Source organism: Polypterus senegalus, chromosome 9 (assembly GCF_016835505.1).
Source record: "Polypterus senegalus isolate Bchr_013 chromosome 9, ASM1683550v1, whole genome shotgun sequence".
In the NCBI taxonomy this organism is placed as follows: domain Eukaryota; kingdom Metazoa; phylum Chordata; class Cladistia; order Polypteriformes; family Polypteridae; genus Polypterus; species Polypterus senegalus.
In genome coordinates this window covers 41,824,587-41,838,334 of record NC_053162.1, presented here as the reverse complement: position 1 = coordinate 41,838,334, position 13,748 = coordinate 41,824,587, and the positions used below count along the sequence as shown (strand labels likewise).

At 34.2% G+C, this 13,748-nt stretch overlaps 1 protein-coding gene across 5 annotated transcripts in view; it reads left to right on the top strand.

The window, feature by feature from the left end:
• nup93 (nucleoporin 93) overlaps positions 1-13,748 on the top strand; it is an 84,120-nt gene that overhangs the window by 36,608 nt on the left and 33,764 nt on the right. For 3 of the 5 annotated variants that reach the window (XM_039762986.1, XM_039762987.1, XM_039762985.1), the window contains exon 4: positions 7,188-7,250. In XM_039762986.1, coding sequence (XP_039618920.1) covers positions 7,188-7,250 — 63 coding nt within the window. Of the gene's footprint in view, positions 1-885; positions 1,086-1,686; positions 1,706-7,187; positions 7,251-13,748 lie in introns of those variants that run through there. The other 2 variants (XM_039762989.1, XM_039762988.1) reach the window with 2 other exon arrangements.

The following is a 13,748-nucleotide window of genomic DNA, read 5'->3' as shown; positions in this document are numbered from 1 at the left end:
ATGGTGCTAAGACCTCATTAAATCAGACGCTACTGGATTTTCTTATGCCATTGTTTATTGTTGAGCCTATTAAATGGTCTTGAAGATTATTTAGAAATCTAATAAGTACATAAAGCAAATATGACAAAAATTTGTTCTACAGTCTTAGTTGATTTTTAAGTATAGAAAGTAAATGAATAATCAAAGGAAAAATATTCAGCCACTTTACAGAGTATAAAATACGTTCTGACAGTTGATAGGAACCTCAATATTTAAATTTTTGCTGGTTTTGTAAATCTCTAATGAATATTAAACAATTTATTTCACAATTGTATGCTGCTACCACATTGCTTTTTTTGCTTAATTTGCTAATAGTTTGGTAAATGGAAAAAAAAATGACAAAAGAAAAAATGGTGCATTAAAATGGCGGAATCAGGCGAGCCATAAAGGAAAAAATACATCTTAACCCAGGCCACCCTGACATATGCTAATAGAAGCTGCAATGTAGACTAAGCAAACTGCTTTGGATTTGATCCCACATGCTCCATCAGTGCATCGCTATGCAGCATAAGAAACAAAAAAAAAAAAAAAACACTTCTCTCATTAACAAAACATGACAGCTAAAAGGATTATTAGCCTAATTTTTAGGCAGGGCATCGGAAGCCATCAAAAATTCCCATTATCATAATTGCATTGCGCAAGGAGGTAGGGGGGTGGTGGTGGTAAAAGGACATAGGTTGAATTCACTGTCCTCCCCCGCTCTCCCCCTAAGTCTGCAAGTTAAGATGGTATGGTCCTCTGACAATAAAATATCACACTGTAACCCTGTGAAGTGTTACACATGAATTACTGGTTTGAGACCAGTGATTTTCTTCCTAGAGGTTTCTCAGTTTTGCAGACCAAGCCGCACCATGGATGCAGTGTTAGGTATCACTTTGGGGCACAGAAGAAAAAAAAAGAATTTAGCTTTTTATTATTTGGCTAAAGAATATAGCCTGAGCAAAAAGAAGCTTTGTTTTGTGACATAAAGAAACAACTTCAGCTATGCATCTGATCAGATGGAGACTGGCTAGCCTGACCCTTGAGATACAGCTTTAAGCTTTTAAGTAAGTTGTTCTTGTTAAGCTTTTTATTTGAAATTGTTGTGCTTACTGCAGATTCATTGGAAAATAAACTGCCTAATAGCTTCTAAGGTGGGAGGGAGGTGTAAGGGGCGGCAACTAGTTGTAAAATAAATCTTTTTATATAATTAGTTGGCAGACTGAAGACTGACTACCACATTATATTAATTTGCTTTAATGCTTATTCACCTAGATGTTAATATTTTTTTCTTAAACACGTTAATTTTTAATGCAGAGTGTTAACAGTTAAAGCATTTCATAGAATAATATGAAATTCAAGAGCTTTAGTAAGTGGGTTCTGTCTATAATTTTTAATGATGTTTGAGAACATTTTTTTTTCTTTATAATGTTTGGTGTTGCCATCTTCAAAAATATACTGTAGAGCTGTATAAAAAAAAAAAGTAATGTATGAATGTGGAGGAATTTATATAGTATTTTAATGAGTAATAAGCAGTACCATTTAATTTTAGTAGTCACACTAAATGTGGTTTACATGAGAGGGTATTCCTGTCTAGCTTTGCAGGCGGTGCCTGCACTCATAGAAACATACTGCAGAATGCAACACTGGTTGTCAGATGTGTAAACCACAGCATGGGACTTCAAAGGTATTGTCCTAAATGATAATTAGTCGGATTGTATTGGGGAGGATCTTTTCTGGGTGGGGATGATAAAATACCCATGATAGGCCTGCACCATTACTGTGCAAATTCTGATAACAAGTGAAGATTTAAAGACCGTGTTAGTTAATGCGTGTATTCCTGGACAAGAGGCTTAAGTGTTCTGCACAATACACATTTGGCTGATTTTTGAAGAAAGTCTTAAGTTAGACAAATATTATTTAGATTAAAGATTTGGTTAGGTGATGTTTCTCAACATAAAAAATAGCTTATATTAACTAAACATTTTCAAGTCTAAATGTATGTATTTAAATTACAGGTTTTTTTTTCTTCTATTTTGCTGTTATCAGGTTTTACCAACCACTCCTAGTATGATGAGAAATAGTGTGCTGTAAAGTATAGAGTGCTTGGCTCTTTGATACTAAATTTAATATCTTATTTTAAAAAGAGCCACATGCTCTGTTTTGTGCAGGCTTTGCAATAAGATTTGATTATTAAATATCAGCAGAATTATGAGAAAAATGGTTAAATGCCAGCATGTAAGCATACACGCATTAACGCATACGCCATGTATGTTTCTACTTATGTAAAAGGGTGTGGTGCCAGTACTATGGAGTTGAATTCCACCAGTGCACACATCAGGTGCCAATAAACCAAAATATGATTTACACTGCATCATCTATTTAAAATTTAAATTATATATGTAAACATTGTAATATGGATGTATGCATTCATATTATATATACTGAGTAACTCTGTTGCAGAACCAAGATTTCTTGTCTGGTAAAATTTCTTTTAGTCTTATTTTTTGATTTCTACGTTTAAATTACCATAGTGCATATTGTTTTCAACACAGTACAGAAAGTTAAATGATAAAATGGTTTTCTACTTTGCCTTTCTATATACTAACAACCTAGAAAATAGAATAGTGAATGCCGAAGATGTTTGTTCTAGAAGTAAAACTACAGCAAACCTTGCATGTGATTATGCAGAATAAAAATTATTTACATAATGAAAGAATCATAATTGGCATGATGATTCGCTTTTTGATTCTACTTGTTAATTATTTTTTTTTATAAATATGAGAAATGATTTTATGCAAAGTCATTGCCTAACCTTTAGTTTTACGTTTCATGTTTTAGAGGTTTTCTTTTGCCTCTTGTTTTCAATTCTTTTCATACACTGTTGTAATTTAAATAAGTCAGTCAATGAGCCTTGTTCTTGTGCTTGGCATTGTTTAGGATCAAATCAAAGATGTGGACTATGGGTTATAAGTCCAATGAAATTGTCATTGTGTTCTAGGTGGACCTGCAAAAGAACATAGAGTAGCATGACAAAAATCAACAACTCATTTAAAGTACTCAGTTTATATAGTTCATATCCTTGATTCAGCATGAATGACAGTGAAGATAATGACAAATAAAATATACAGCAAAACTTCCAAATGCTTAAATATCTTAAAGTAGATTGGCTTGTCTTATTGACTACATCAAACATCTTTTCTTCATTGGACTGCATAATAACACAATGGGTAGCATTATTGTCTTCCAGAACTGGACACTAGTTTGATTCTGACTAGGGTGTGTTCCATGTGAAGCTAGCATGATTTTTTTGTGTTTACCCAGGCTTCTTCTGGGGATTTGAATTTCCGTGTACAGTCTACAGGCCCACAGTTGCATTCATTGGCAGAACTAAACTGCCTTCATATTGATTGTGCTTTTTTGTCCAGGATTTATTCCTTTTTTGCATTAAAATTGCTATATCTGGGCATTTTTCTACACAACCCCATGCCTAAAGGCTTTCAAAGATATGTATATAGATTTAAAATATGACTAGGTTAGAATACTATCACATTTTAATAACCTGTATGTCCTTTTGAAGAAATTGTGCTGTTTGTCATGCTGATCTTTTTGGCAATACTGCCAAGTGGCTTTTGAATATTTTGAGAATTTTTTTGCCACCTAGAAAGCTCTCAGGACCTAACACATCTGAGATGGTAACTATAAGCAACTGTATTATAAATTTTCACAAGGCATGAAATTTAAAATAACAGATTTTATGTGAATTATGCTGTGTTGCATGCAGCTCATAGATATTAGATAGGATGCTTACATCTTTTCTAGATTTGAAAATGAATACTTAGTCGTTCAGAGTTATGAAGATTTGCGGCAACCTCCATATCTTAATATTAGATTCCAATTTTTTGTTATCTTGTAATCTTTGTTAATACATCTTTATGAAATATTACTTCTTTTGTTTAAAGTGTAAGTATGCTGCTGCTTTTCCTTCACAAAGCTGTTTAGTGTTAACTCCCTAAAGGAATGTTACAGCCAAAACTGAACATTTTTATTTGTTATTTCCTCTGTTTACTGTAGTGATGGCTTAAAAATATTTAAACTCTGGGTTTCATAGAGATAACAAACTAGTGAGTTATGGAGACCAGTAGGGTCCAATGCTGAACAGCAGCAGACAATCAATATTAAAACATATGAAAAAGTGTTACATAATCCTAATATCAGTTATCTAGTGGTTCAAAATGTATGTATTTTTTGTTAAATAAATATGTCTGGTAAATGAGAATAGTGCACGAAAGTGAAGCACATTTAAGTGAATTGGACTTTTTAAGTTGACGACTCGCCTTCCTGCCCCAACATTCAAGAGCCCTGTGTTCAGGTCAAAAGATCAATCCTGATTGATTGGGCTTCACCGTCATTTTTTTTTGCTTGAGAGTTAATGGTAGTCATGAACATCTTCTCTGCCACTCATAATATAATGGTTAAAAATTGCATTTAATCCATGAGTTACTGTAGCATTTATTACTTCCTTATATAAAAACTGTTTCCAAAAATGGTAGTTCTGCATATGGTCAAGACAAATACTTTGGACTACTTACCATTGGGCATATTTGTAATGCTGCACACATTAAAAATATAGTACATTCCTAGTAAAACACATAACACTATGTACATTTGATATAAATCCATTTTGGATTTTTTGGAAGTGATTCAGTGTTTAAAAGCACCTAAGGATGGTGTAGAGAATGGTAAAGAGAATTTGTGCACTTGACCATATATAGGAAATTGATGCAAGTCTGGTAGCATAAGAGAGAAGTACAACAAAGCTTAAAAATCTACAGATAAAAGGGACAGCATGTTTTGCTTATCAAGGCTGTAAAGACTCTCGTTGCACATTCTTCAATTTACTAAGGTGCAGACTACTGACCAAATTAAGGCAGAATCCTACTTTTAGTGTAATTTTAAAGCCAATGACACTGAAAACAGTAGCTTACACACAATTTCCTATACTGAAATAGCCAAGGGCCCATAGCTTCCCAATATCTATAGCCTGGTAGCTCTTTAGGGAGCAATGCTTCCTGACACCTCCCTTAAGCATTTTGTGAATTTTCTCGTTATTCTCTAAGCCAAGTTTTGATACCTAATTAAATACACAAATCTTGAAGACTATTTATGAATAATAATAGTATATATTAAGCAATATTTTTTAAAAACAAAAGTATAAGAAGTATGATGTTTTTCAAAAAATGATAACAGTCTTAGAAAATCAACTCTTTTATTGTTGTTTTACTATTTGTAATGGAATTAGGAAGGTTGAGAACGGGATGGAAAGCATTATGCTAAAACGTAATTTCAACATGATACCACAGCAGTTTTTTTTATGGAATCAGTTCAATTTTGAACAATGATTTTGTACTACTTTGTATGTATATATCAGACTTAAAACTTCTTGATTGATGATGGTTATCAGGCAAAAATAAATAAACACACTGAATTATTTATATTATTTGATGTTTTTTAAGACAATATACTGGAAATCCGTAGCCATAGTAAAATATGCCTAGTATTGCTCAAGCCCCAAAGCTGATTTTTAATAACGGGATACAACCGCTTGATGTCTATAAGGAGGCTGTTTTAGTTTTCCTATTACATTATTTGTCTTTTATGTCCACATATATATATATATATATATATATATATATATATATATATATATATATATATATATATATATATATATAGTTGCCGTCTGAGCATTTAAGGTGTAAAAAGAATGTATGAATAGGGTGAAATAAGCAGTAAGCTTTTTCGGGGTGCTAGAGGAGCAATGTATAGTAACTAAGTCAGTGGTGCTTATAAAGATAAATCAGTAGAAGGCGGAGATAGTTGTGCATTTAAAATCATTAGCTAAAAATGATAAAGAAGCTACAACTTGTAAAGTTTTTTTTTTTATTTTTTTTATTTTAATTGTGCATTAATTCCTGACAGTCTTCACTTGATGAAGCAGAAAAGGTGAGGGCATTTAGAGCTGAAAGAAGTCTGCAAACTGTAGAGTATATAAAAAAGAAAACATTACCGTTATTTGCAATGATAAGAGAAGAGTAACGGTTAATTTGATAAATTTTTCTGGTAATCATTTTTACTTTATCTGAACACATACTTATGAGCATTTAATTTTTAAAATTTAATTTCTTTTTTTTCTTTGTGCGTCTCTGATTTTATTAATTTTAGAGCATTTGTAAATCAGAAAGAACATATTTTTAATTATATTAGAATTAATAGCAACTAAAAAATGATGTTGCAAATAAGGTGTCTATAGGTCAAGACAGTGGTTTATCTTAGAAACTCTAAGAATTAGTATTTTTTAGATGAGAACAGTAGATCAGGAATTAAGAAGGTTTCAGTTACAGAACTTGAGCCAAATTCATTGAATTAGTGATCTAGAAATTGTTTTGAACAAACCAAACGTTAGGTGCTTCAGCCTTTCAGCCCCAAGTCTAAACTGGAGTGACTGTCTTAAATACCTCATGTCTGTTTCTTGTATTTTGTTGAATTAATTTTAACTAATTTGAACATTTCCACCAAATTTTTAAAAGTGACCCTTAAATGGAAGGAAAATGTCATTAACTTACTGTGCCATTAACAGTGTCATCATTGCATATAAAGACCAAAAGACCAGTGTCAGTATGATGTCTGCTTCAAAAATTGTGTTTCATTCTTTCATGAGGCAGGTTGAAGCAGCATGTCTTACTGTTACTTGTTTCAGGTAATATGCCATCACTAGAGACATCATTGTTTTGCATTGCTACTGTTATTACTTAAATGACTTACAAAAAGTAAGGTTTTAAGCTAGTTAAACTAATTGTGAGGAAAAATATGTTGCTGTGTAGGTGGAAGTTATAGACTATGTAAGAATAGTTTTGACTTTGATTTGGTTTCTGTGAATTAAGAGGTAGCCTAAGGCATAATTTTTCTTTAAAAAAATTAAAAAGATTAACTTTTTATTATTCACATGCCAAAATGTCAAATATAAGGGAATGCTTCATCTTTAGGTCATAAAGTTTAATAATTGAGTTTTTAAGAATAATTTGAATCCTTTATGGACTTGAGCCTATTTTCTGTATTTATCTGGACACCAAATTTAATGCGTATATACATATTTTTTCCCCCCCTAGGGTTTTCTGAAAAATGAACGAGATAATGCACTGTTATCTGCTATTGAAGAGTCACGAAGAAGGGTGAGTACACACTTTTTTGCTGAGGAACGCTTCAAGTTTTATATTCAACGTGACAACAGCTTCTTTGTAGTAAATACAATGTGCATGAAAAGAATTTCTGTTCTTGAAAAAAATGTGGAAAATCTTCCGATTCCATTACTTTGGTCAGTGTTCATGCAAGTACTTAGAACTTTTCTGTATTAGAAAAATTATACTATTAGTTTAGGTTTACTACAGAAGTACACTTGTATAATATATAGCATAAAACCGAGAATCTTCTATGTGAACCCTTTCAATAAAAACTGATTTATATGTACCTCAAGTTAGTTAGCATTGTAGGGATTGATTTTCAGTTTATGGTACAGCTTGGTGTTTTTGACTTTTGTGAGTAATGCATAAGATTTACAGGGCTCTCTCTGTTTTAGGTTTTAGCAAATTTTCTTGTGAATCATGATTAGCTGCATATATTTTGAAGAACCATTTTCCATTTATTGTAGCATCTTCTAATTATAAATTTCAATTTCTTACTCTGAATTTAGAAACTCATTGTCTTATCCTAAAATTAGTTAATGCAGAAATTCAGGCAAGACTAATTAGGGGTTTTGTAATTAAAATACGTCCCTAGGTAGATCAGAAAATAGAAAACTTCTTGAAATCTTTCCTTCTCACAGTCTGTTACTATATATTTGTCATTAACCCAAAAATCTTTAAAACCTAATTTGACCAATGTTATTTTCTTTGATCAAAATTGCAGTAATCATTGATGTAAATAGTTGGTCTTGTGTACTGTTATTAAATCATTGACAACATCAGATCAAAATATACAGTGGTTTGAAAAACTATTTGCCCCTTCCTGATTTCTTATTCTTTTGCATGTTTGTCACACAAAATGTTTCTAATCATCAAACACATTTAAACATTAGTCAAATATAACACAAGTAAACACAAAATGCAGTTTTTAAATGATGCTTTTTATTATTTAGGGAGAAAAAAAATCCAAACCTACATTGCCCTGTGTGAAAAAGTAATTGCCCCCTTGTTAAAAAATAACCTAGCTGTGGTGTATCACACCTGAGTTCAATTTCCTTAGTCACCCCCAGGCCTGATTACTGCCACACCTGTTTCAATCAAGATATCACTTAAACAGGAGCTGCCTGACACAGAGAAGTAGACCAAAAGCACCTCAAAAGCTAGACATCATGCCAAGATCCAAAGAAATTCAGGAACAAATGAGAACAGAAGTAATTGAGATCTATCAGTCTGGTAAAGGTTATAAAGCCATTTCTAAAGCTTTGGGACTCCAGCGAACCACAGTGAGAGCCATTATCCACAAATGGCAAAAACATGGAACAGTGGTGAACCTTCCCAGGAGTGGCCGGCCGACCAAAATTACCCCAAGAGCGCAGAGACGACTCATCCGAGAGGTCACAAAAGACCCCAGGACAACGTCTAAAGAACTGCAGGCCTCACCTGCCTCAATTAAGGTCATTGTTCACAACTCCACCATAAGAAAGAGACTGGGCAAAAACGGCCTGCATGGCAGATTTCCGAGACGCAAACCACTGTTAAGCAAAAAGAACATTAGGGCTCGTCTCAATTTTGCTAAGAAACATCTCAATGGTTGCCAAGACTTTTGGGAAAATACCCTGTGGACTGATGAGACAAAAGTTGAACTTTTTGGAAGGCAAATGTCCCGTTACATCTGGCGTAAAAGGAACACAGCATTTCAGAAAAAGAACATCATACCAACAGTAAAATATGGTGGTGGTAGTGTGATGGTCTGGGGTTGTTTTGCTGCTTCAGGACCTGGAAGGCTTGCTGTGATAGATGGAACCATGAATTCTACTGTCTACCAAAAATCCTGAAGGAGAATGTCCGGCCATCTGTTTGTCAACTCAAGCTGAAGCGATCTTGGGTGCTGCAACAGGACAATGACCCAAAACACACCAGCAAATCCACCTCTGAATGGCTGAAGAAAAACAAAATGAAGACTTTGGAGTGGCCTAGTCAAAGTCCTGACCTGAATTCAATTGAGATGCTATGGCATGACCTTAAAAAGGCAGTTCATGCTAGAAAACCCGCAAATAAAGCTGAATTACAACAATTCTGCAAAGATGAGTGGGCCAAAATTCCTCCAGAGCGCTGTAAAAGACTCATTGCAAGTTATCGCAAACGCTTGATTGCAGTTATTGCTGCTAAGGGTGGCCCAACCAGTTATTATGTTCAGGGGGAAATTACTTTTTCACACAGGGCCATGTAAGTTTGGATTTTTTTTTCTCCCTAAATAATAAAAACCATCATTTAAAAACTGCATTTTGTGTTTACTTGTGTTATATTTGACTAATGGTTAAATGTGTTTGATGATCAGAAACATTTTGTGTGACAAACATGCAAAAGAATAAGAAATCAGGAAGGGGGCAAATAGTTTTTCACACCACTGTAGCTGTTTAAAGCATTCAAGAAAATATCAAAATTACTGTGTATATCTGCAGTGCAGAGGAAGAATGGACAAGACTAAATATTTAAGTGGGATAAATATAGCATTGTGGTGAGTGACATAGACATCAGCGTGTCAGGAACGTGCTGGGGCTTTCATGCATTGACAGTGCCACATGTGTATTGATAACAGGCCATCACTCAAAATCCCCGAACCAACAGCAGTCCTGTTATTGGAAATGGGATCTGTTATTAAAAAGGCAGATAAATCTGATATGACTTGTGCAGGGTACATGATGGCCTACAATCTGCCAGTTAAATAGAAACGTGGTAATTTAAAAAAAAAAACAAAAAGCAATTGGATAGAGAGTGTAGAAACCACCAACCCCACTGACCTCCAATCCTGTCAAAAACAAAAATAATAAAAAAAACAAAACTGTGCAGTTGCGGTGGGTTAAGGAACTCAAGCTGGGTGTACCAAATGTTCGAAAAATAAACAGCTGACCCAATGAATCCTAGTTCTTCTAATTCCTGCTTATCCACACTGATGGGAAGAAAACTACAGTATAAGACTAAAACCTTATGGATCGATACTTCTGGGTGTCAGTAATGCAGACTGCTTTTGGCTGTGTAATTGTACGGGTTGTGTTTTTTTTTTAACACTTACTGTTGTTTAATACAAGTACTTCAATGTATCGTGATGTTTAAACATTGTTGTTGATCAAGCTCACCCCTCTCACAGCAGCAGCTAACTCCTTGGAGAACTGTTATTTTCAGCAAAATAATGTTACATACCACAAGGCTAGGGTAAGTCCCTGAAACATGATAGTGAATTTAGCAGACGCCTCCTCAGTCTCCAGACCTTGGTCCTGTTGAACCATCAACTTATAATTTGCAAAAGCTTTAAAATAACTTTAGAGTGAACATGGGAATTCTTTTTTATACTACATATTCAATTTTTTGAGTCCATGTTACCTAATTATTTCAAAGGCCTGCAAATATTCTAGAGTTTATGCAAATGTAAGTAAGCAAAAATAGGTACTATTTTAAAAGCATACAAAACATTTCAAGCACTAAAAATTGAGTTCTACTCTTTATGAATGTTGGTGTGTATCTTTCGCCTTTTGTAGTTAACATTTATTAAATCATCAAAATAACTTGCAGAAAAGATGTTTTGGCTAAGTTTCCAAAATAAATTGAATTCCTGCAAAACTTACCCTCCTTATTACTTTCATTTTAACATTCAAACCTATAATTATTTGTTTCATTATAGTGCCTGTGTCTTTGCAAACTTTCATACTGTCAAAAGACAGATGTTAATCGGTTTATAATATAAAACACCATTTTTTAAAAATTCATTGGTTTTGGAAATAAAATTCAACATAAAACGATCTCACCTGTCATAATTTATACTAATAGGTAAGATGCTTTAGGAAAACATGCCTTTGATCTACCCAGAAAAAATAGTCTAATGTAATATTATACTTTACTCTAATAGCCAAGACCATGTAGTTGATTGGTGATCATTCATAAATACGGATTTTTTTAAAAGACATCCAAGTAGCATAACATTTTTAAACCCGATTAATCTATTTGAAGAGGATTTAAAAGTTTGGTGTGTCGCCCACTCTCTCACACACACACCAAGACTTGATTTACATGTATTGCTTAGCTGACTTAGATAACACTTTTATCCAAAGTGTCTTACAAAAAAGTCGAGTAAACATCAGTATGAGGGACTGTTTGGGATCAAATGTTAACAGAACACGCCAGCCACTTCGTGTATGTGGATTTCACTTTCACCAAACAACAAATCTTTTAATTCTCGTGGATACACCTCTTCATTGGGAATAAACACTATTTTTCCCTGATAGCAACACAAATTATACAATCTACAAGTCCCCAACTTAAAATTTAAATCGGAACAATATATTTGGTCTGTTTTCGCTGTTCTGTTATTTCACAGAGTAATAATTTCCATTTGTCTGGGCTAATGCGATCTTTACTATCATTTTTTTAAGACTTTCAAATATTATTACTTTCATTATCTCTAACCTGCTCTGCATGTGTATCGAGCTAACGTTTTTGAATTCTTTACAACGTTCTACTTTGTCATCTACTCTTTGTCTTTTATTTACGCCCCCGGGTGTGGTTATATCTCTTGGCACAAAGTCTCGTTTCATGGGACATGAAAGTATCTCCTGAAAAAGAGAAGCTATTTGAAGGGACATGTAAGCAGAGTAAAGTCCGCAAGGACCATGAAATGGCTTTTCAGTCACTTTGCTTAAATTATTGAGAAAATTGAATAAACAAAAATGGAGAGGATTAGAATTAACTCATTTCTAGAATTTAACTCTTGCTTTACTGCACATGCATTAAAAGTTTGTGCATTTTTTGGTATTTTTTTTTTTTTTATTTATTTAAAAACTTAGTACACCTTTTTGGAACCTGAGAAATGTATAAAGCTTTTTATACTTTAATCATTTGCAGTCCTTCTCTAGTGTGCACCAGAGATCACACCCTGATGAGGCATTGATACGCTCCTTACATTCCCAGACTAGAAAAGTTCTAGCTTTGACAACTTTTCTATGAAAATTACAAAAAGTATGTCCATATTTTCTCATACTGGAAAAAAAAGTTTAATTATGTTCAAAAGAATCTGTTTAAATGTTTTACAGTACTTGGGAAGCGTTTGTTTATATACAGATAAAATTCAGTTACAACGAATATCTTTACAACGAAATTTTCATTACAACGAAGTATGTTTATGGTCCCGACAGTTACCCCATTTTGTACTACAAAGTACATTCAGCAGATACTTTGATTACAACAAAGTGACCTTGAAATGCCTGAATTAATCATCCGCAGAGCAGTTAGTTCTGAGGCCACAGCTCAGTTGTGCACAACGATCCCCAAACAGAAATATTGTAATTTAAATATTGTAAACGGCAGACACGAAAAAACGATAACCGTTCATATTAGAAAAAAAACTTTACATTTTTGCAGCTCTCGATTGCCAGTGAATTCGGAATTTCACCATCGACACTGTCAACTTTCTTAAAAGACCGAGCAAGAAAGGAAGAAAAAACTTGGGTTGCAAACTTATGTGAACTGCTGCATTTGAAGACGTCAAAAAAGCAGTTTTTATGTGGTTCAGTGATGCTCGTTCAAGAAACATTCCTGTTAATGTGGCACTCATTTAAGAAAATGTGAGGTTTGTAAACTCTCTTGGGACCTCCCACAACTAGACAGCACGCCGAAGAGCGTCCTGAACTCCAATCTTCGTGTCTATGGAAGACTGTTTATCTGTTGCCAGGGCAACAGCAGGCTGAAAGCTATGCTGTGTCTCTCTGCCAAAGCAAACAGAAAACTTATTGATGGGTGATGCAAGGTACATTGTAAATGCAGAAAACAGGTTTACTTAATCACTGATCTTGCCACCACCCTGCCTGACTGCCGTGTCTGTGTATAGCAGAGTGGCAGATCATGCTACAATAAATAAGTGTACCGTTCCTGTTTCAAGCTGAATAAAGCTGGTTTTGCTAAAGTACTGAGACTCAGCCTCGTGTTTTGGGGAGCAAGACAAGGAAGTATAGCGCAACCCCGATCTTTTATGATTTGCTTCTGTGTTGCTTCACTGCAGCGCTATGTTTTAGGTGGAACTCTCTATTTGCATTGCTCTGTTTGCCAGGGGTTGTGTTTTTTTTCTTTAAAAAACATATGTTGCTGTCATTTGTCTAACTGAGGTTTTTTCTGGTATAATGTTTATTTCCAAATAACAAAAAGAAATCAATAGTAGAGAAGAGGAGACAAAACACCCCTTTGGTGGAATGTCATACCTGAATTAAACAAGCTCAAATTAATACCAACGCTGCATCACAGCTCTTGCTATGCACTAAGACAGCAGCTTTTCAGTTCTATACCTGTTTGATACAATGGGGTACACAGTCATAACTTTTTCCAAGTCTGCGAAGTACATTTAGATATGATTGGCCATGTCTTCACCAAGGATTGTACCGTGGATGTAGTGGAGAGGTTTGGGTGCTGCAATGGGCTTTGAAGCTATGCTGCAGGGAACCATGT